The sequence below is a fragment of the Poecilia formosa genome, unplaced genomic scaffold (genome assembly GCF_000485575.1).
Source record: "Poecilia formosa unplaced genomic scaffold, Poecilia_formosa-5.1.2 Scaffold204, whole genome shotgun sequence".
Taxonomy (NCBI): Eukaryota; Metazoa; Chordata; class Actinopteri; order Cyprinodontiformes; family Poeciliidae; genus Poecilia; species Poecilia formosa.
In genome coordinates, this window is record NW_006800143.1 from 640334 (window position 1) to 661694 (window position 21361).

General features: G+C 40.0%; 1 protein-coding gene across 9 annotated transcripts in view; it reads left to right on the forward strand.

The window, feature by feature from the left end:
• Positions 1-19295, forward strand: part of ep400 (E1A binding protein p400) — a 31096-nt gene extending 11801 nt beyond the window's left edge. For 3 of the 9 annotated variants that reach the window (XM_016679190.1, XM_016679195.1, XM_007567122.2), the window contains 36 exons: positions 428-602; positions 715-851; positions 1047-1233; positions 1483-1652; positions 1738-1925; positions 3238-3540; positions 6020-6193; positions 6510-6662; positions 6804-6874; positions 7312-7601; positions 7730-7932; positions 8097-8266; positions 8564-8760; positions 8908-9019; positions 9146-9421; positions 9529-9603; positions 9694-9834; positions 9913-9957; positions 10791-10944; positions 11026-11255; positions 11368-11541; positions 11617-11664; positions 11763-11899; positions 12310-12366; positions 12488-12566; positions 13035-13202; positions 13289-13334; positions 13418-13524; positions 13669-13870; positions 13946-14061; positions 15665-15865; positions 16507-16660; positions 16824-16972; positions 17166-17330; positions 17428-17505; positions 18226-19295. In XM_016679190.1, the coding sequence (XP_016534676.1) occupies positions 428-602; positions 715-851; positions 1047-1233; positions 1483-1652; positions 1738-1925; positions 3238-3540; positions 6020-6193; positions 6510-6662; positions 6804-6874; positions 7312-7601; positions 7730-7932; positions 8097-8266; positions 8564-8760; positions 8908-9019; positions 9146-9421; positions 9529-9603; positions 9694-9834; positions 9913-9957; positions 10791-10944; positions 11026-11255; positions 11368-11541; positions 11617-11664; positions 11763-11899; positions 12310-12366; positions 12488-12566; positions 13035-13202; positions 13289-13334; positions 13418-13524; positions 13669-13870; positions 13946-14061; positions 15665-15865; positions 16507-16660; positions 16824-16972; positions 17166-17330; positions 17428-17505; positions 18226-18534 (5641 nt within the window). In that variant the 3' untranslated portion in view covers positions 18535-19295. The remainder of the gene's footprint in view (positions 1-427; positions 603-714; positions 852-1046; positions 1234-1482; positions 1653-1737; positions 1926-3237; positions 3541-6019; positions 6194-6509; positions 6663-6803; positions 6875-7311; positions 7602-7729; positions 7933-8096; positions 8267-8563; positions 8761-8907; positions 9020-9145; positions 9422-9528; positions 9604-9693; positions 9835-9912; positions 9958-10790; positions 10945-11025; positions 11256-11367; positions 11542-11616; positions 11665-11762; positions 11900-12309; positions 12367-12487; positions 12567-13034; positions 13203-13288; positions 13335-13417; positions 13525-13668; positions 13871-13945; positions 14062-15664; positions 15866-16506; positions 16661-16823; positions 16973-17165; positions 17331-17427; positions 17506-18225) is intronic. The other 6 variants (XM_016679193.1, XM_016679191.1, XM_016679192.1 and 3 more) reach the window with 6 other exon arrangements.
• The last annotated feature ends 2066 nt before the right edge of the window (positions 19296-21361 follow it).

Here is a 21361-nt window from a genome sequence, read left to right on the forward strand (position 1 = left end):
ATCGAAGCACCTCAGCAGTGCCACAGGCTGATTGCCTCCATGCCACGTTGCATTGAAGCAGTCATTTCTGCAAAAGGATTCCCGACCAAGTATTGAGTGCATAACTGAACATAATTATTTGAAGGTTGACTTTTTTGGTATTAAAACACATTTCTTTTATTGGTCGGATGAAATATGCTAATTTTTTGATAGGAATTTTGGGTTTTCATGAGCTGTATGCCAAAATCATCATTATTAATTCGATAAAAGACCTGAAATCCTTCAGTTGGTGAGCAATTAATCTAAAATATATGACAGTTTAATTTTTATCTTTACATTATGGAAAATAATGAACTTTATCACAATATGCAAATTTTTTGAGAAGGACCTGTATATTTGCAGGATATTTTCACATAATATCACTGACATATTTCTGTGACTCTCCCAGTGAGCAAAGGATCCTTCTTATCCACACTCCACTTCAAAATACGTTGAAGGAGTTTTGGACCATGATCCACTTCCTGTTGCCAGGAATTATCAGGCCGTACTCGGACTTTCCTATCAAGGCTGACTCAGACGAGAACCAGGACTATTGCCACAAATTGGTTATCCGTCTGCATAGGGTGTGTGCTGTCCCTGCATATTCGTCTGATTGTAAAACTGTCAAATGGGATTTTGATCTATATTCCATAAGTATGTATTACTAATGACAATCTCTCTTGTGTTGCTCTGCAGATGATCCAGCCGTTCATCTTGAGACGCTCTAAAAGGGATGTCGAGAAACAGCTTCCCAAGAAGTACGAGCACATCCTGAAGTGCCGTCTCTCAAATAGACAGAAGACTCTCTACGAGGACATCCTTACACAGCCTGGGTGAGATATCTGACTGTCAGCTCCTGCAGAATAGTGGCAGCACCAGTTAGCAAACACATAGTAGAACTGGCACATTGTGTCTGGAAAATACATAATTCCCTCCCCTTAATGATTGAAAATATCCAGCTCTACGTCTTGTGAATTTTGATTTCTGGAGAGGTTTTTTTTCTAGTCTTGTGTTGTGTATTCCTCCAGGACGCAAGAGGCACTGAAGTCGGGTCATTTTGTCAGTGTGCTTCAAGTTTTGATGCAGTTGCAGCGAGTGTGTAACCACCCTGAGTTGGTGGTGCCCAGAGAAAGCAGCAGCTCCTACTTCTCCTCTTCTCTTCAGTACAACGTGCCATCACTGGTTCTTGGAGCTATTGAGAAAGACTCAAGCCAGGTATGCCCTGGTGTTGCTTTTGATCCTCAAAAAATGCTTCTTTGACAATTATAAAAGTTATTTATTATCAAACTGTAAAAATGTCTCATTCAGTGTAAACACATTAGGCTTAATTAATTCTTTGTTGTGTCGTTTTCTATTTTCTCTTTCCCTTTCTAATGGTTGAGTTTTACTCAGTAAAAATAATTTTTAATCAGTTCAACATGTTGACCTCTCACGTCTCAATCTGCCTTGTCACTTTCATACTAGACTGCAAACCTGTCCTTGTTCAATCTGATCAACAACGAGAACAGACTGACTCGTTACCAGACAGAGGAAGCGGTACCTAAGCTAAAGGTCACTCAGCAGCTCATAGAGGAAATCTACTCCGCTCCTGAGCCCCCACCGAGACCCAAACCATGTCCCATAAAACCCATGAGGTCCGAAACTTTTCTACATTGACATGTTGGTATCATAAAATGTGGTAATCTTGTTGCTATATAGTTGTTGGTTTGCACTTTTCAGGTTGTTCCAACCAGTGCAGTATGGTACAAAGCCAGAAGGTCGATTAGCTGCCATTGGGAATGCAGCGGGTCAGCGCCCCCCAACAAGCTCTCCGCCTACAGGCACCTTAGTTTCCACCATCAGCCAGTCTGGCCAGGCTAGAGGCAAGTCCCCTGTTACTGCTCCGACAGCTACGCCCACACCTCATGGTAAGATTATTTTTTTGGGAAGCGTTTGTCAAATGACAGAAAGTCCACCGGCTTGAGGACCCCTGGTTATCAGTACATGTTTTAACTGGAATACATCTCACTCCTTATGGTTGTTTGGTCGTTGCTTTTATCCCCATTTGCTAATAAAACTTTCTCTGCTTGTGGTGTGTGCATTATGCAGTGTTATGCTGCATGATTGACATGCTGTTTTAAATTCAAATTACTCTGATTACTGTCATGCATTAAAACTTACACCGTGCAGATATTGTCATACATGATTGTTAGAATGTGTACCCAATGGTATGCATTTACATACTTTGCTGCATGTTTGAAAGATCAAGGCTTACTGTTGGTTGATGTGGATTATAAGTTATTAAGGGATAGTTCAGAGTTTTTAAGCAAGGTTTTGGTAGAAGGAATAAGCAGTTCATGTCCTTCCTGCTATAGATAATTCTCTTGAATCCTCATTAAGATTAAATTCAGATTAGTGGGTCCTTGAGGCTCAAGCAAAAGCTAATTCGGGAGTGGCCAAGACCAATGTTGGCTTACACCATCCAAAAAAAACAAAAAAACAAAAGTATATATGTCAACAGTTTATGTTGACACAATTTTGTGAACTTTAAAAAACAAACAAAAACAAAATAATGATTTCCTACATAGGAATAATTGTGGGTAACATGTAAAGCATTTTCTGGTACAAGTCCCCTTAACTTCAGCGTTTGGGCCCAACCAGTCTGGATCTATATTAAATGAAGATGCGCAGAGAGTTATCTGCTGCAGGTAAATTATTAACTGCTTCTGTCCTTTTCACAGAGCCTCACTGTGTTTAAACCTTAACTTTCTTGGAGCAGTGGTGGGTGGACAATATACATAAATATATTTTTTTTCCTGATGCCTCCAAAGTCTTTTTGGCCTTTATTTAGTTTGCAAAACTAACTGAAAAATTGACAGATTTGATCTGCATGCATGTCCTAAAACAGAAAAAGACTTTTAAAAAAAATTAATATCATAATATAGGATATAATTTATTGTCCCACTGGGGAAATTTGTTTTGAAACTGCTTCACTCAACAGATGGACAAACGAATAAGCACAGAGTGTGTCCGTTGTACGCAGCATCATAATGCTATACAATAAATGTATGTCAATATATTCCGCTGCCCGTCAGAAACATCTTTTGTACTACTTCCTGTGTTGGCCCACCACTGCTGTATGTGTAGATAAGAACAAAACGCTTTGATCTCAATGATTTGACTAAATATCGGGTTAGCCCTAACATGGACTCCCACACCCCACTGCCTTGTATTTCGCAGCCGTTGGAACAGCTACTCAGAGACCCCAGGCAACTCCTACTGTCAGCAGCAGCAACAACAACACTGCATCTTCCTCCATTGCCTCCTCTGGGAACAGTGGCAACAGGCAGCATGTTTTGGGAGCTACTCCGTTGGCCTTGGGTCAGACCTTAGCTGGAACAGTCGTAGGCTCGATGACTTCCATCAGCCAGGCTGGAGTGACCCAGGTTCCAAGGCCAGGTTTAGCCCCCAGCCATGCCATCCAGCCCAGTCTTTTGTCCCAGAGGTTGGTTCTTACATCTCAGGCCCAGGCACGGTTGCCTAGTAAGTGGCCTGCCCTCCCCTATCATCTCTGCATTCCCCCAACCCCCTCCCACCTCCAGCACAAACGTTTTGGCTGCTGTACACCAAGGCCTTTACTTGAGGGACTGCTGATATATGTTGAGTCCAGAGAATGTGGCTCTGTGTAGGCATGGCGGCAGCAGCGCCGCTGTTGCAGAAATTGCTCTCAGATGTCGTACATCAGCAGGCCGATGGAAGAGAAGCGTCTCTGTAGACCTGCAGCCATATCAGCAGCATCTCATTGTCTTGGCATACCCAGTTTCTTATCTTCACACCTGCATGTATGCTGCATACGACCCTCTTGCTGTATGTCACACCTGGTGTCACTATGCTACTTGATTTTAAAAGATAATGTTAGGATTTTATATTTTTTTCTTAAATTGTTAACAGGCACAAGAATCTTTGCATTTGGACTCCAACTGAGAAAGAACACTGACTGGGGGAAAAAATGGGAACATTTTTTGACACTGGGCATAATTAGAGGTGAAGTTCTGAAATTGCCTTGTATGCCTGGTATGATGCCTTTATGTTGGATTATTAAGGTTATGAAAATGTTTAGTAAAGTTTTGTGTAAAGAAAGATCAAAATTCAAGACTTGCAAAGTGAGGCTTTTGCAGAAATACACAATATATTGTAATTAATATTCCAAAGGACTGATTGAAAAGAGTAGATGTCCAAACCTGACACAAATGAAAGATTATAATGGATAATGATGATCACTGAAGAAAATACATTTACGGCAACAAATGTCATTATTGCAATATTTAACAATGACATCACCATCATTTAATTTTCTAATGTCAAGCTGCCCCAATGGAGATCAGACTTGGAATATAGAGAGAGAAATTTACTTAAGACAAAAATTAAACAATAAAATCTCAAAACAAATTGTTTTATCTTGAACAATTCTCTAAACTCTTGCAAGATTAAGTACAGATGGACAGCAAATTATTTTTTTAAATAACTGTCTGAAAGTCTTTGAAGTTGTTTTTTGTTTGTTTTTCCTATATCCAGTTTTCTGTTCAGTGTTGTCATTGTGTTCTTACTCAGTATGAGTCCAGCTGTGTTTGTGAACCCACCCATCATCATTTTACATCCCGATAACAGGAAACAAAAATATATGACTCAAGTAGAAAAGTCCAGGAAACACTTCAGTCCTTTTATGTTCTCCTTTCCTTTTTAATATTTTATACCCCGGTTTATTTACTAATATATCTTTGTGTATTGCATCAACCAAGCTATTAGGAAATGACCCAAAGCTATCTCTTATTTTTTTCCTCTCTTCTTTTGTCTAATTTTGAATGTCAAAGCAAAGCATGTGTAAGCGTCTCTGCAGATTATCCAACGCTTTACGCTTTAAATTGTCAACTTTTTCAGTGACACAGTATTTGTACATGTGATAACTGTTTGATTGCTGTGAATATAATCTTCAGGTTTTCAATTATTTTTGCTTCCGAGTCAAAGTATAATTTCGCCATAGAATGGGTCAGAAACATTTTAAGGTAAAATGCAAGTTCATTGTGTAATGTAAATATAATATTTGGACCTAAAATGCACTTAAAGTACAAAATATGTTGCAGCAGTGACCAAGTGTCCTTAACCTGCCTGCATTGTTCAGTTTTTCTGTTGGCAGCAAGTCAGAATTTGAGCACTTTACTGTAGTTCTTTTGCTGGGTAGTGAATATATTTTCCCGGAGAACAGAATATGATTTTCATCTTTGTTTGTAATGAATGTCTTTCACATCTGATGTCAGACGGTAACTCATGTTTATCTGACATCTTTGTTTGAAATTCCAAACAACAAAACATTTCAGTGTATTTTTACTCCAGAGTCCCTTTTAAGACAGATTCTATTTAACTCTACGGTGAAGAATTTACAAAACACACACAGGTTTGTTTTTTTTTTTTTTCTTTTGTTTTGCAAAACACAGAATAGCTTAAAAATGACGTGTATGGAATGGGAAAGTTTTATCTGGTTTTAAGATGTATTCAAAATAGATTTTACAGATTTTTATCAAACTATTCAGAATACAGTTGTTGTTGTTTTTTTATTTATTCTTGTTATAACTACACAATTATACACTTAAATGTGGTAACATTTAATTAGTAGTGAAAATATCCATATACATTATATTCAGTAGTTGGAGGGAGATATTTTCTTTTACTGTAGTTTGTGCTGAGGTGTGTGTTGTCTTGAAAAAGTGTTTTGTGTGTTATATTTCAGACTTTTTCCCCCTATGTCTTTTTTTTTTATTACAAGCTGCTTTGTTGAGAGGAGATGTGCTTTTTCCATCTGATTAATTCACCTTGGTTCTGCATGTCTTGTCTCCTTTTCACCTTGCAACTAACTGAATACATTTTTATATTTATGACCGTAGATGTGAAATATTATTATTATTTTTATTATTACTATAATCTTTTTTTTTTTTTTTTACTATTTGTTCTTTTCTTTCCAATGAAGGTGGAGATGTGGTGAAAATTGCCCAGCTGGCCAACATGGCAGGAAGTCAGAACCGCATCACGCAGCCAGAGACTCCGGTCACCCTGCAGTTTCAGGGGAACAAGTTCACTCTGTCCCACAGCCAGCTCCGCCAACTCACCACTGGACAGCCCTTGCAGCTCCAAGGTACACTCGGTAATGTACATCCCATTGTCATATTTTATCTTTCCATCATTTTCTTTGCTTTCTCCTTTTAAAAGTCTGTGTTTACCATTTCCATTTATTGTCTGTTTTTTTTTTTTTTTTTTTTTTTTTTTAACCACACAAGTTTTATTATCCATTTAGATCTTAGTAATTAACCTTAACAATTATCTTAAATGCTGTTAAACTGATGCTTCAATATTTCTGTTTTGTATTCAGTTAGCTGAGGCTAAAAATGTAGCTGAAAGTTTTTCTCTCCTGTTGGTTTGAGGGCACTTTTTAATTGCCTCCATGTTTGTGGTTGTTTTAGGCAACATCCTGCAGATTGTGTCCGCTCCAGGGCAGCCGATTATACGACCCCAGGGCCCCATGGTGATGCAAACGGTGTCTCAAACCGTTCCCGCCTCTAGCGCTGCAGCGACACCTGGAACGCCTCATCCTGCCCTCTCAACAGCTCAGCAAGGTGACTTTTCTCTTCTGATTGTTTTGACATTCCCGTGGAATAAAAAGTGCTACTTTTCCCCAAACTTTTTGTTTATTAATACTGAATGCGTGACACTGGTGTTTCTGTGAAATTACGACGTTATTTTCTTTCTTTCGTTAGCATTGGGTGCGACTACAAATGCAACATCATTTCCAGCCAAGCTTACGACTGCAGGTCATGGTGCTTCACTGGTGAGTATGTTGAAGTAATGTCACACATAACAGAAAAGAGCTGAAGCTCAGATAAATAATGCAATCACACTGTGGAAGTGGATTTTGTTAAAAATGAAATTCAGTTTGTTTCAATAAAATAAACACTGACAGCAGTATTTAAATGCTTCTGTTTCTTTCCTGCAGTTTGGAAACATGTTTAATGTAATCACAGTTATTTGTTCCTTCTTGTACATCAAGAAATACTTTGTCTGTTCTTGTATATGAAGTAGAACATGGCTCTAGATAATACTCTGTTTGCTTGCTAAAGACCAAAAATGTGTTCAATAGTTTCCCCTAACATGTTGAGTTAGTATATTTATAAGATTAGCTTGCTTATTTATAAGTAAGCTGTTGTCAGAAAACAAAAACTATTTCTTAAGATGGCCTTAATGTTTTTTTTTTAAATACATTTTTAGGAGGCATCAGAGGAAAAGACTCAGCAGCTGAAGGAGCGCTTGAGCCGCTTGTTTGAAGCAAATGAGCAGCGCTGTAACTGCAGAGTGCTGTATGGGTCCGATCTGCTGCAGGCATGCACTTTGAGTCCAGAACCTGCTCACACCGCCCTGACCGCTGGGGGCTGGAGGTGGGTGGGGAGAGAAAGCTGTTCTAGAGCTCAGAGGACCTGTGTGGGCACCACGTCTGTGCTGCAGTCTGCTTTGCTCACCGTGGAGAACCATCATGAAGCTGCCGGAAGCCTGATCAAGAGGTATTTCCACTTTTGCTAAAACTTGTTCCTAATTTTTCTCTGTTGCTGATTACATTTATTGATTTTTTTTTCTTTATTTTTTCAGTTCTGAGTATTATTATTTCTATTTCATGCTTGTTATTTTGTAGGTTGACATGTGTGGTGCCCACAGCTGTAGCTCCACCTCCTCATCTGTATGCAGCCGATCCTTCAGTTCCCTACAGGCTTAAGCAGAAATCCTTTCAGCAGCGGCTGCTGGAGGCCTCTGAGCCTCACAGTGCAGACATCCACAGTTTAGCCTCCAGACATTTCTTGGGCCATCCTGATTTACAGTTAATGCAGATGGACTCGGGTAAGTCTGCTCACACATCTCTTTGCTCATCTGTCCAAACACGCAGGGTCGCTTTTGAATTACAAAACCGTTTTAAAGTTGCTTAGAGAATGTAGTCGTATTTAACCATGCGCTAGACAACTGAAATAAGAAGAGCATTAATTAATTTGTTTTTCTTTGCAAAGGTAAACTGGAAGCTCTTGCCATTCTGCTGCAGAAGCTTAGGTCAGAGAGTCGGCGTGTCCTCATCTTTACTCAGATGTTTAAAATGCTGGACATCTTGGAGGCCTTCCTGGATTACAGGCAGCTCAAATATGTGCGCATTGATGAAAGCCTCACCTTGGAAGAAACGCAGGTAAACCATTTCAAGTGATTCAGCTGAATAAAAGAATGCATTTATTTTTCCACTAGTTTTTTTTCTATCGCACTTAAGTGTGATGAATATCTTTTTGGATACGTGTTCTCAGATATGAGAACACGTATTTCTTTTGTTTTATTATCAGTTACAGATTTCTCTCTACAGGTTATGTTTTATAAAAAAATTATTTAAAAAAAACATGTACATTTCTGACCTTTCAAAATGAAAAAGTTGTGTTGCTGGTAGCTTTTTCTCAGCCAGTTACCTTTGTTGTTTGTGTGTGTGTGTTTCCAGGAAAATATGAGGAAGTTTAACACCAACAAGCAGGTGTTCTGCAGCATCATGACCAACTGCTGCTGCTCTGAAGTTGGAACCATCGTTGACGCAGACACAATCATTTTCTACGACACGGATCTCAACCCAAGCATGGACGCCCGCACTCAAGAATGGTGTGAAAAAGTGGGGCGTTCCAAGGACATTCACATATACAGGTGATTTTTCAAATACATCATCCGTTTGTGATGCTTTTCTATTTGCTGAAGTAAAGAGTTACTCACCGGCCACCTGAAATATGCAGCATTTAAGGACTCTGTTGTTTTTGTAATGGCTGTTTTTATTTTCTGCTTTGTTTTGGTCAGGTTGGAGAGTGGCAACTCAATTGAAGAGAAGCTGTTAAAAAATGGGACCAAGGAGCTTATAAGAGAAGTAGTTGCACAGGGTACCGACTACAGTTTGGCTTTCCTCACACAGGTAAGGCAAACCTTCAGCTTCAAATTTTATAGTCTGTTGTTAAGAGATGAATGTAAAATGCCATTGAGAAGCAATTGTGATTAATAGCGTTCAGGTTAAAAAACTGACCTGATTCTGTGTCTGTAGTCGACAATCCAAGACCTGCTGGAAGTAGAGGCAACTTCAGGGGTGAAGGTGGAGGAGTTTGTGGTGCTTCATCAGGAGCCATCGGCCTCTGAATCCATTTCTCCCAAAGTAGCAAGACCCTACATCCAGGCTCTGCACAGTATAAGTCTGGATGGCCAATCAGAGGAGGGAGAGCCCCAAGAGGAGGAGTTGGGAGGCAGATCGTCATCAGAGTCAGAGATCCAAACTAAAGAAGAACCTGGCCTGCTAGAGGAGTTGAATGCGGTCATGGAACAGGTAGTTTTGAAGTCTTCAAAGTTTCTTTGGGAACTCGATTCAGCTATGTGAAATAAAATTAAATAAAATTGCCTTTCTCACATTTTTTTTTTTTTAAATTCTGTCAGCTTACTCCTATTGAGAGATATGCTCTGCATTACTTGGAGTACCTCCACATTGGTGACGATGAAGCTGCTCTTAAGGTATGAGACATGTTTTGTTGATTTAGTTCACATTTGTGTTCACTTGGTACAGACATCTTAACTATGTTTGACGTTGCTTATGTTCTCCAGGAGAGGTTGGAGTGTGCAAAGAGAGGCTGGGAGCTGCAGCAACTGCAGAAACTGAAAGAGGAGGAGGAGGAGCAGAAGTGCCAGCTGATGGAGGGAGAGGAAGACCTTTTCACCTATACCAGAGAAGATGCATACAACATGGTGGGTGGATGCTGTTATCAGATAAACAGGAAGTGGTGCGCTACATGGAGACTCTAATCTTTTCTGTGTGTTTAACAGGAATATGTGTTTGATGCGGAGGATGGTCATACAGAAATCATGCCGGTAAGAGACTAGATGTTCTGGAATATAAGTCACTGTTGCTTTGTCAAAACAGGATTTCCACACATTCTGGAAATATGTAAAATAAGAATTGGGGAAAAAAATAAAGCAACAAAATGGTTGTTGGAAAACTATTTGTTGTTTTTAGACTTAATTCAATATTCTGTTGGCCAAAACTTATATGCCTCTAACCATCTCAACATTTGTCCTTCACCCATTCTGAAAGTTCAGTTTGTAGTGTTTGTTTTTAACCTCTACAGAAACAATAGCAGTAAATCCTTACTGAACTTCCGTATTTGCACTCCAGACAGAAAACTCGGCCGCGCTAACTCTTAAATAATAAAGTTTTCACATGACACCCTATGAGAATTGCATCATATGCAGATATTGCACAAAATTCTGATTATTTTTGCATTCATAGAGTAGAAACTGCCTCCAATGTCCCGCAAAGGGGAAATTGTAACAGCAGTATCAGGTATAGGTTCACACAAAGTAGTCATTAAAGTACTAAAAACAACATGTAAAGAACAACATTAACAATACCAACAATAATAGGAATAATAACAATGTACTGTACAAGACTGTTTCAGAAAATACTGTGCAGTTATTATAAATAAAAATAGCAAACTCGATAGCCAAGGGCTGTGCAACACATTCGGATAACTTTTTCAAAAATGGACAAAATGTGCATTTACACTGAACATTAAATAAGACTGACTATTTACAATGCAGCACATCGGTGCAGAAAAAATCCCTCACTCCATTTATTTTACAAGTATTGTAGCACAAAATGACCTTCTGCCTTGCTATTCCCTCTCTGTTATTCTTTGACATAGGTTTGGACTCCACCCACGCCGCCACAGGATGACAATGACATTTACATCGATTCGGTCATGATGCTGATGTATGACACCACACCCATGCCAGAGTCCAAGCTGCCTCCTATCTACATTCGCAAGGAGCACAAGAGACTCAAGATGGATCCCTCAGGTAAAATGGATGTCAGAGAGGATGCTGGTGGTAGGTGGAATCGTTCCACTTTATCTCAGCTGTACCCGTTTTGTCTTGCAGCAGCCAGAAAGAAGAAGAAGGGCCATGGGGAGACGGTCATTCCTCCACGCTCCCTCTTCGAGAAGGCCAGCATGCTCAAAGTTCGGCGTGAAGGCAAAGACCAGAAAAAGAACTTTTCCATCAAACAGCCTCCGTTTGCCAAACCGCTGCCGTCACTGGCTAAACCTGCCATGGAGGCTGGTCAGGATAACCCAGAGTGGCTCATCAGTGAGGACTGGGCTCTGCTTCAGGTAACGTCTGCGCTCAATCCTCTCCTTTATCGGCTTCTCCTTTAAAAAAAAAAAAAAAAAGATAAGTTAACTTTTTATAACGCTGATGAAACCTCTTGCTATTGTTCTTCAGGCTGTGAAGCAGCTGCTGGAGCTGCCTTTGAATCTGACAATCGTGTCGCCTGCCCACACACCTAACTGGGATCTGGTGAGCGACGTGGTGAACTCCTGCAGCCGCATCTACCGCTCACCCAAACAGTGTCGCAACCGCTACGAGAACGTCATCATTCCTAGAGAGGAGGGCAAGGTAATGACCGCACAGTCACCCTACTTTAAAACTAGACTGCCCACATCGTGCTGATCGCTTTCTCTAATTTTCCAGTTGGTGTACGAGCCCAACCCCAAGAAGAAATCCAAGAGCATATATAAGGTATCCTTTCTTTTGAATTTTGGGTGAATAAACATTTATTTACTGTCGAGGTCATTGTTTCACTTGAGTAAATATTTGTCCTTTTCACATGCGTTCAGTCTAAGAACAGCCGTCCTTTGCGGACCTGCCAGATCTACACACAGGATGACAACAGCTCACAGATTCAGCTGTACAGCAGTCGCTTTGAACTCATGAAAATAATCGCCAGTAAGAGGAGCCCACCTATCAAACCACTGTAAGTGTTCAGTCATTAGGCTGTTTCCTGCTGTTGTTCTATCACTTGGCATAAGAATCTTAACTGTATTTTATGAAATATAGGGTCCAGTTCACATGTATGGAATTAATTTTAAATCTGTATATACGATTGGAATGATTTATTTATTTTTGTGTGTGAATTGGACCTTTTTGTTTTGTAAATACCTTAAAGATTAGTTAGTATTGAGTAATATTTAAAGAAATTAATTTGAGGGAAATTAAAGATTTCATCCCCAAATTGATTAAAAGGCACTTATATTCAGTACACTGTAGTCTTGTAAAGTTGAATTAATTATTGTTGTGTTGTGGCACTTTGTACAGTGTAACTCTGATCATTTTTTAGATCTTCATATTGAAATGTATTTATACTTGTATTCATATTATTCAAAGGCTTGGAATGAATCCCTTCCAGAAGAATCCCAAACATGCTTCGGTCTTAGCAGAGAGGTATGTTTAATATTCCTGCTTTTAGATTATTTTTAAATGAATATACAAAAGTTCCAATCCACATTCTTTTTAATTTATCGATTGTTTTTTTGTTTGTTTGTTTGTTTTGTTTTTTTTTCAGTGGGATTAGCTACGATAAGCCCCTACCTCCCATTCAGGTGGCCTCTCAGCGGGCTGAAAGGATTGCCAAAGAGAAAAAGGTGAATATCAGCAGAATGATTTATTTCCAGGCATTTTCATTTTGGGACACATCAAGGTCAGGAATGTCCTCTAGGGACTGGTTATGGCTAAATGTGTTGTTCAAACCAATTAAATTGTTTTTTTATATATATATATATAGATATATATATATAAATTCACATAGATGTAATTTGGCATAAAAACTGCTTTGATTTGACTGTTAAAATAAATCTTTTACAGAAATCCTAATTTTTGTTTTTCATATTATTTATAGCTAGAATCAGCTACTGCTCATCTATAGTCTTGGATTTGGCTATTGGTCACTTTATTAGTCACAAATAGGAGAAAGGATTGGTTTACATTTGTTTACCAATTTTCTTGACCTCCACGCTGCTCTCATATGAGTATTATATCATCTAGCTTCCATGTTTTTTAGATGTTTGCAGTTGGTTTAGTGTTTTTTTGTTGTTGTTGTTGTTTGTCTGCAGGCCCTTGCAGAGCAGCAGAAAGCTCAGCAGTTGGCCCAGCAACAGGCTGGGGCTCCTCAGGCTCAGACTGCGACTGGTCAGGCCCAGACTCCTGCTGTTGGCCAAGCTCAGGTTCCACAGGCTGCTGGGGTGACTGGAGCTGCTGCTGTGCCCAATGCAGCTGTACTGGTGAGAAATGTGTTTTGTCAACATTATTCTACAAATGATCCGATTCCTAGCCAAAGTTTAACACAATTATGTTTCCCATTCTCTAGGCCGGGGCGATTAAAAACGCCACTGTGGGCACCACCATTCAGGCCGGTATGTTGACACACACATGCTTCTTATTACAGTGCAGTTGTTGTTGTTTCTGAAGTTAATTAATTTCTCTGTGTTTCTCCAAGCAACTGTAGGAGGGAATGTGATTGTGAACACAGGAGCTGGGATTCCCCAGAGTCCCTTCCAGGCCAATAAACGCCTGGCATCTCCAGTCATACCAGGCACCCTGTCTGTGAGTTATGTTCACTTGTTGCCACTGCGCCAGAATTAATTTACTGGAAAACAAACAGCCTTTATTCTGGCAGAAACCAACCTTTGTCAATAGACGGGGGGCCCCTTGCGAGCTTTCTTCACTGTGTTGTCATTATCGATCCAGCCTGCAGGCACGGCTGGAGCCCAGGTGGTCCACGCGCAGCAGAGGGCCGTCGCTGCTACCGCTGCCCCAACTGAAGTGGTCGCCATAGCTACAGGTGGAGTTGTGCGAGCCGTGACCCCGGTGACAGCTTCTGCTGTAGTTTCTACTACTTTGAGCCCTGTACAGTCACAGACCCGCCCACTGGTCCCCCAGGTCACACCAGGTGTGGAAATAGATTTGTGCTCAAGTTTTCGTAATCACATTTTTGTTTTTTCGCTGAATTTACCCATCTTTCCAGCGCCAGGTATTCCGATGGCAGCGAAGTCCCTTACTCCAGCCCAGCTGCAGATGATACGACAGCAGCAGCAGCACCTGGGAGCTCCTTCTCAGATCAAAGGTGTAGGCAAACCCCAGGTACGCTAGCCTCATTATGCTATGGGTTATTCTGAGCTTTTTATGTATGTTATTGTATGCTTTTTACTTTTTTCCCCATGTAGAGCAAAGCTTCATATGGACAAGTGTTGAAATTTACAGGGTGTCTGCTTAACCGTAAAGACTTAAATTTGTGTAACTGAAATTACAAAATATCTTAAATTTGTTAGCAAAAAATTAAGTTGGCCTCAAATTTGTTAATCACAACTTTTAAATTTTGTCGTTGGAGGTCTATTTAGTCTCATTTGAGTCGCTTGCAGTCATTGTGATTTTGTTCTTTGACTTGAGGTGTTTGACGCCAACTGTTGACTAGCTACCTAGTTTTTTGCGTTGTGGATAAGTGAAAATTTATGTTGACTGGAGAATGTTTGTTTTTGCCACCAGGCTCGGTGCATCCTGTGCAAAAAAAAAAAAAAAGCTTTTAAGCTTGTCACTATGGGGGTTAAAGCTGTAAAGACTCATGGAATGTAATACAGAAGATGAAATCATTGTGTTTGTATGCTACTGCCTACTTATTGTGTATTTTTCTTTTTCGTATTAGTTTATTATTATTATTTATTTCACTATTACATCAAAGCAATCTTTTAGCATGTGCACATGTTTACTAGCAATGGAAATAAAGTGATTCTGATTGTGTTGTCCATATTAAAGAAATAAATTCAGTATTTAATTTGTAGCAGAATCTTGTTGCAACAGTACCTTGGAAAGGTCTTCACTCCTCTAAACCTTTTCACATTATTTTGTGGCACAGTCATAAACTTTAATGTGTTTAATTTGGGGTTTAATGATGCGACTGTGGAAACTTGGAAAGCAGAGACTAGTTTCTAAAGCATTTAACATCTCAGGGAGCAGCGCTCAACCGGTCATCTAAAAAAAATGACAGAATTGAGCAGAGCTACCAAGATGTTGCCTTCCACCTTAAATGAACCAGAGACACAACCAAGAAAGTCATTTTTAATGTTTGCCACAAGTCATGGAAGGCATACAGAGCATTTTGCACTGGCCAGGCAAGATTTTTAACCTACCTGCCAAAAAGTATTTATTATGGAAAATGAACACTGTACAGTCCCTTTAACACACTATCTTAGCAGTAAGTCATGCTGTGAGCATCCATTTTTTAATGGCAGGCGTCCCCAAGTTCAGAAAGAACGCCTGCTAAAGGCCAGAGTACTTGAGATCGTGATGGAAGTTCACATTTTAGCGAGACAAAGATACTAAACATACCGGTGGAGCTAAAATTAAATAGTTTGAATCGATTTTGCAAAGAAAAGTGAGCAAAGCTTTCAGTCTCTAGCTGCGAGATGCACCTTGAAAGACGTGAAGCTGTAATGAAGCACATATACCGACTGTTTCTTCCTTCCATTTCACATTGATGGTCCATTACCCACAATCCCAAGAAAACACATTGAAATATGTAGTAAAAACAACAACAAAAAAGTGGCATGAATGTGATTAAATGAGATAAACATGAGGCTTCACTGTAAGCGGTGCAACAGATTTCTTTGTGAAAACTGTAATTTTCAGTGTAAAATAAAACGAATGCATCCTTTACCTTTCCTCAGTCTGTTTCTGTTTGTGCTTACAGGAGTTATTAAAAATGCAGAAGCATAAGGGGGCAGGGCAGCAGGTGGTGGCGGTGACGCAGGGTGCGCAAGCTGCCGTGGCCCAGCAGCCCAGCCAGGTGCAGCCCGCTCAGGCTGGCCAAGCCAGTCCTCAGCTAGCTACCGTGACTGCAGCCAGACCCGGAGCCGTTCTCGCTGCAAACACACTGCAAGTGACCAGACTGGTAAGATTACTTAAAAAAAAAAGAGAGAGAGAAAGATAGAATAAAACCGCTTGAGAACACAACGCAGATCAGCCGTCATCACAGTGTTTATTTTTGATATGGCCAGTATTTTGGGCATATAAGGAACAGATATGCATCAGGGGAACTTTGAAATATTTCTGCTCCGTTGTCACTTTGCTGCTTAGCAGTGTGTTTCTGTACAGTCATTAAATTCCTCTGGTTTGTTGTTGGCTCTTGGAAATTACTTTCAAATACTGAAAAAAGCACAACCTGGGGGGCGTACAGAAAAATGTATTTTGCATTGTCGTATTTTACTTTCCCTTTGCCTATATCATAACAAAAATAAACGGTTCATAATTCAGTTAGTGCTGGATGTTTACGCCAAAAAGTTTTAGTGGCTGCAACAAATATCAGAGAGAAGAACTGCATGTTCTTTAGTTTCTGCCTGAGTACTTACATCCAGATAATTAATCCAAACACGTTCTTATGCAGCATCTCACTTACAAAAAAACCCCAAAAAAAAACAAAACAAACTTCACACAATCCGTACTCGTTTGAGGAATGTTATTTCCTCAAATGAAAACGCCAAGCTGGTAGAGTAATGGTGACATTTTACATCTATATCCGTTGTGCTTGTGCAGACTCGAGTCCCTCAGGGGCAGATTCAGGCCCAGGTAGGACAGACGGCTCAGGTGGCCCTCACCAAGCCTCCGGTGGTGTCTGTGCCAGCGGTAGTCTCTGCAGTGACGACCATGTCAGGACTAAGTGTGGCTATTAACCAATCACAGAAAACTGGTGAGTTTCAATGCTTCATTTTTTTCTCTCTCCCCAGGAAAGCACTTTTTACTCTCAATTTAAATATGCTGCTATGATTTGTTACGATCAATTCCTTTTGTTTTTGTGTGTGTGTGTGTGTGTGTGTGTGTTTTTTATTTTTTTATTTTTTATCTTGTCTTAGGGGCCCCAGTGCTGACGACCACCTTCCCCCAGATGCAAGTCCAGCAGCTGATTCCGATGAAGAAACAGCAGCATCCAGCAGCCATTCAGGCCGCAGCTCAGCAGAAAGCAGGGCAGCCTCAGCAAGGACAGGCCGCTGTTCAGCAGAAGGTAAACACACCACAACTACAAACTAGCGGATTCTCAGTCATCAGCGCTGTCAGGGTCTTGTTTATTTCATCAAGTCAGATTATTCAGAAGTGTGATGCGTAAGACAAATCTTCATCTAGAATAGTTAATTTAACATAAACTCTGTGTATTTTATTGACTGTAACTTTTTTTTTTTTTTTTTTTTTTTGGGTAGATCGGTACCCAGCAGGTAACGATGCAGGCGGCCCAGTCAGCGCAGCAGCAACAGAAGGTGACCTACGCAACAACGCAGCAACTCCAGCCTGGAATCAAAACCCAGTTCTTCACCACTACATCCATCCCCCAGACCCAAAAACCAGCCGGAGCCCAACAAATCCAGGTAGAGTGGTGCTGTGTGATGATTAAACACAGAACACAAGGTTTGCAGGTATGCAGTCGGCGTGTGTGCTGATGTAAGAGTTTGTTTTTTATTATAGGTGGCTAAGCTCCCACAGATAGTGCAGCAGCAACCGGCTGTGGCCAACATTCAGCAGATTGTGTCGTCTGCCCAGCAGGTGAGGGTGTACTGACTGTTAAAGCTGCTAACTCTCCCCAAACCTTGAAGTGTTCTGTTAATAGCAGCGTCGTACAGACTAGAGTGTAGGTCCAACCTAAAGAATCCAATCCAGCCCATAGGCGCTGACCCGACTAATTAACTTTAATTATTGGCCTGAGCCCGCAGTATACCTGACGTATTTTAGTTACGATTTTACTGCTTTCATTTTTAGACCACCGTTGTGTAAACAGGGTAAGTTCTCCCATTTTTAGCTTTTGTTTAACGTTTGTATTTGTTGCTGCCTCTTGTCCAGGACTCCTTTGAAAAGAGCTTTTTAGTCTTAATGGATTTTTATCCTAGTAGAAGGTTAAGAAAATAAAATGGAAATAAACTCTTCCAGCTCCACTGTGTCGCTTGTAACCACAGGGTGAGTCAAGTGCAAATCGTCTGGGATGTGTGAGTGAAAGGATTGGTTTTATTTACTCTTTTATTTCCTCAACAGGTTCAGCTATCTGCTCCTCCATGTAGACTATAAGTCGATGAACACAACTTTATGTTGTGCGTTCTCGTTTGGATTTCTCAATGCCTTGTGTATTGCAGGCTTATGAAATGCAGCACAGAAGCCAGAGCCCGACCCGACCATCAAGAAAATAATTCTGGGCCAACCCGGCCCATAAATCTGAATTCCACTACAAACCACATCACCATGGCTGCTCTTTTGTTTGTCTCATGACCCCAGGGTCAGCCTCAGACGGTGACTCTGGCCCAGGCTGCTACGTCGACGTCCGGTCAAGTTCAGATGATTCCCACGGGGACGCCCACAGCTCAGGTGGTTCAGCAGAAGATCATCCCACAGCAGGTGGTGACGCCCGCCACGCAGATCCAGCCGCAGAATCCGCACAGCCCCGCCCATCCGCCCGCTGCCCCCTCTGCCGCAGAGTCCCCCGGACAGCTGCCCGGTCAGGCCCAGCAGCCCACCAAGAATCAGGCTCGCCAAGGGGGCGTGAGGGCCAAAACGCCCGCCAAGCCCAGTGGGGGGAGCAGCTAGGCATGCCGTGTAATGAAACCACTTCTCAAAGTGTTTTTGTTTGTTTTTTCTTTGTTTTTTTCCTCTGCAGGTCACATGAGGTTGTTACAGATCCCACAACATCTAAGTCCTGAAAACCAGCCACTGTCTTAATCACAACAAACCCTTTGTTTACCCTCCTGTTTAATTCTAATCAATATTTAGGGTTTGTTTCAGAGCTAATAGCTGATCAGCACTGGAAGATCAGTGACAAAACAGTGATCCCTTCTTATATTGATTTAAATGTATATTATTTCTTATCAGCAACGTCAATATGAACCCTACGATCAGCAGCTCAGCCCACCAAACGTCACTCGTCTTGTTTTTAATGAATATATGACCTAACAAGATGGCTGGGGCTGAGGATCGAGTCATTCTGCGTTTCGGAATGAGCTCAACTTTAGTGTAAGTGTATTCATTATTAGTCCCCTGTACGTCCGACTCTGTTGTTACCTAGATGATCGAGTGGACAACGATGGTCGCTCCTTTAATCTTTTTTTTTTTTTTTTTTTTTAATGTCCGTAAATACACTGTAAACATGTACTTTAGTGTTTTTGTGTTTTCTCACTTTTTTTTAATTGATGTCAAAAGGAGAAAAAAAGACCCTGTAAATATCAACAAAAAAAAACATTTGTACTTGTAAAGTAGTTGTGTTTTCATTGGATTTTTCAGCCTAATTGTAATAAAGTGTTTTGTTTTTATACACAAATTCATCTTTTCTTTTCATTAAAGTGTTGAAAGTATGTAAACATCTTGTGAGTCCTCAAACTCTATGACAGCACATTGGTTTTATCTTGTATGGCACATCTCAGTTCAGTGCTTTACACCATAAAACATTATGAAATGGCAACATTTTGTCAAATGCTATCAAACATCAAATATATTCATCAGTGTTCCAGCTATTATCAATCCAAGGTTGCTCATAAAAACTCATTTTTAGCCTTTAACTTCTCAGGAAAAGAAAACGAGTTTAAATTAAATGCAGAGCAGCAATGTCCTACTCATGTCCTCGTAATATGACATACCTGTGCTTATTTATGGCTGTTTAAAATGGAAATGGATGTGGGGGTGTCTCAATTTATTCTTCACCAAATATAGCCTTTTCTTTAATTATATGTCACAAAATATATTTTTAAAGAATAGCGTCGTTTTATTCTTGAAATCATTTTAATTTTAAAACTTTTATCAAATATTTTTAAAAGAAGCACAGGAAAAGACTATTTTTTCCACTTGATGTTTATTTCATTGTGATATAAACAAAAATCACAAATTTTTCACTTCTATATAACATGTGTTGTATGTTATTTGTTATTCTGCCTAAAAGTTAGAGATTCTTCACTGAAAGGGAGCCACCTTGCAAAGTTTTGAGTTATTTTAAAGCCCTGCTGTAGCTGATGTTGACAAAAGATCACGCTGTTCTGTATTTGGCCACATGGGGTCACTGTTTCACCGCTTTTCAGCTTTCTGAAGAAGCCCTTGCTACCCTTGATTTTCCAGCTCACTGAAATTTCCAATCTGTTCCTTAGAGCACACCCTGAGTTCTCTCTCTCCACTGACGCGCTGTGGCCGCTCCACCATCACAACTAAACGAGTCAGACAAGGGAGGTGAGGTGGAAGAGAGGGCTCAGAGATGAGCAGATGGGCAAAGCTGGTTCCTTTGGCCAGGATGTCACTCCGCCCATTAACTTCAACAGATTAGTCAGATACAGAGAAATTGTTTTGTTTTTTTTGTTTGTTTGTTTGTTTGTTTGTTTGTATGTTTTTTAGAATGGCATTGAAGTTTTAAATACAAAAAAAGCAATAATTGTGCGTTTAAAATCTACGGTGAGATTTGAGATTTTTATTAAATTTTTAGTTGTGATCAATAAGTGGTTCTGTATACAGTGGCTTCCAAAAGTATGGAGTAACTTTTTCTCATGTTGTTACACCAATGCCACAAACTGCAACGTATTTTATTTGTCTAAAAAGTTTTCTGTCTCTTTGTATTCAATCCCAATTTTTACATTGCAGGAACCATCTCTGCAGCTGCAACTACAGCTGAAAGTTGTTTGGGCTACAGTGATACTGAATAAATTAAAGAGTTATTGAAAAGTTTATTTACTTTAGTAACTCAGTTCGCTAAACACATTATGTCCACAGACTGCTGTATTCAAGCCTTTATTTCTGTTCATTAGGATGCATTTCTGCTTACCGATAATGAAAACATGACATTTAAGACTAACATTACATAAGGCTAAATAAAAAAAAAACATTTATAAAACAAATCTAGGCTTAAATTAAAGCATGTTTAAGATTGTTTTAATCTGACAAACCAGCCTCATCAGAACCCATATTCTAATTTTACTGAATATGACTTTCTGTCTGTACCAGGTTTGGATAGACATTAAACATTTTGCAGATTCTTTCTTACTAATTAGCTAAAGCTCTGTCAAATTAGATGGGCAGTATCTATGAACAGCACTTTTTATGCTCTGCAATCCTTTTACAACTTCTGGAATTTGACTTTGTTACTCGTCCACATTTTGCTGAGTTAACTGCCCTCCTTGTGGTAAATTACAAATGGAAATTCTGGTGTATTTATTTCATTCTTTATTTTCCATACAGACCTGTTTTAATGCGGTGCACATGTACTACTTGCCCTGTCGACAGATTCTCCCACCTGAGTGATGAATTTCTCCAGGTCTGCAAGTATTTCCATGGGCCTCATGACTGCTTTTCTGATTAATGCTCTCCTCGCCTGGCCTATCAATTTAGGAGGATAGCCATATCCTGATAGGTCTCTAATTGTGCCATGCTTTTCATTTCAAGA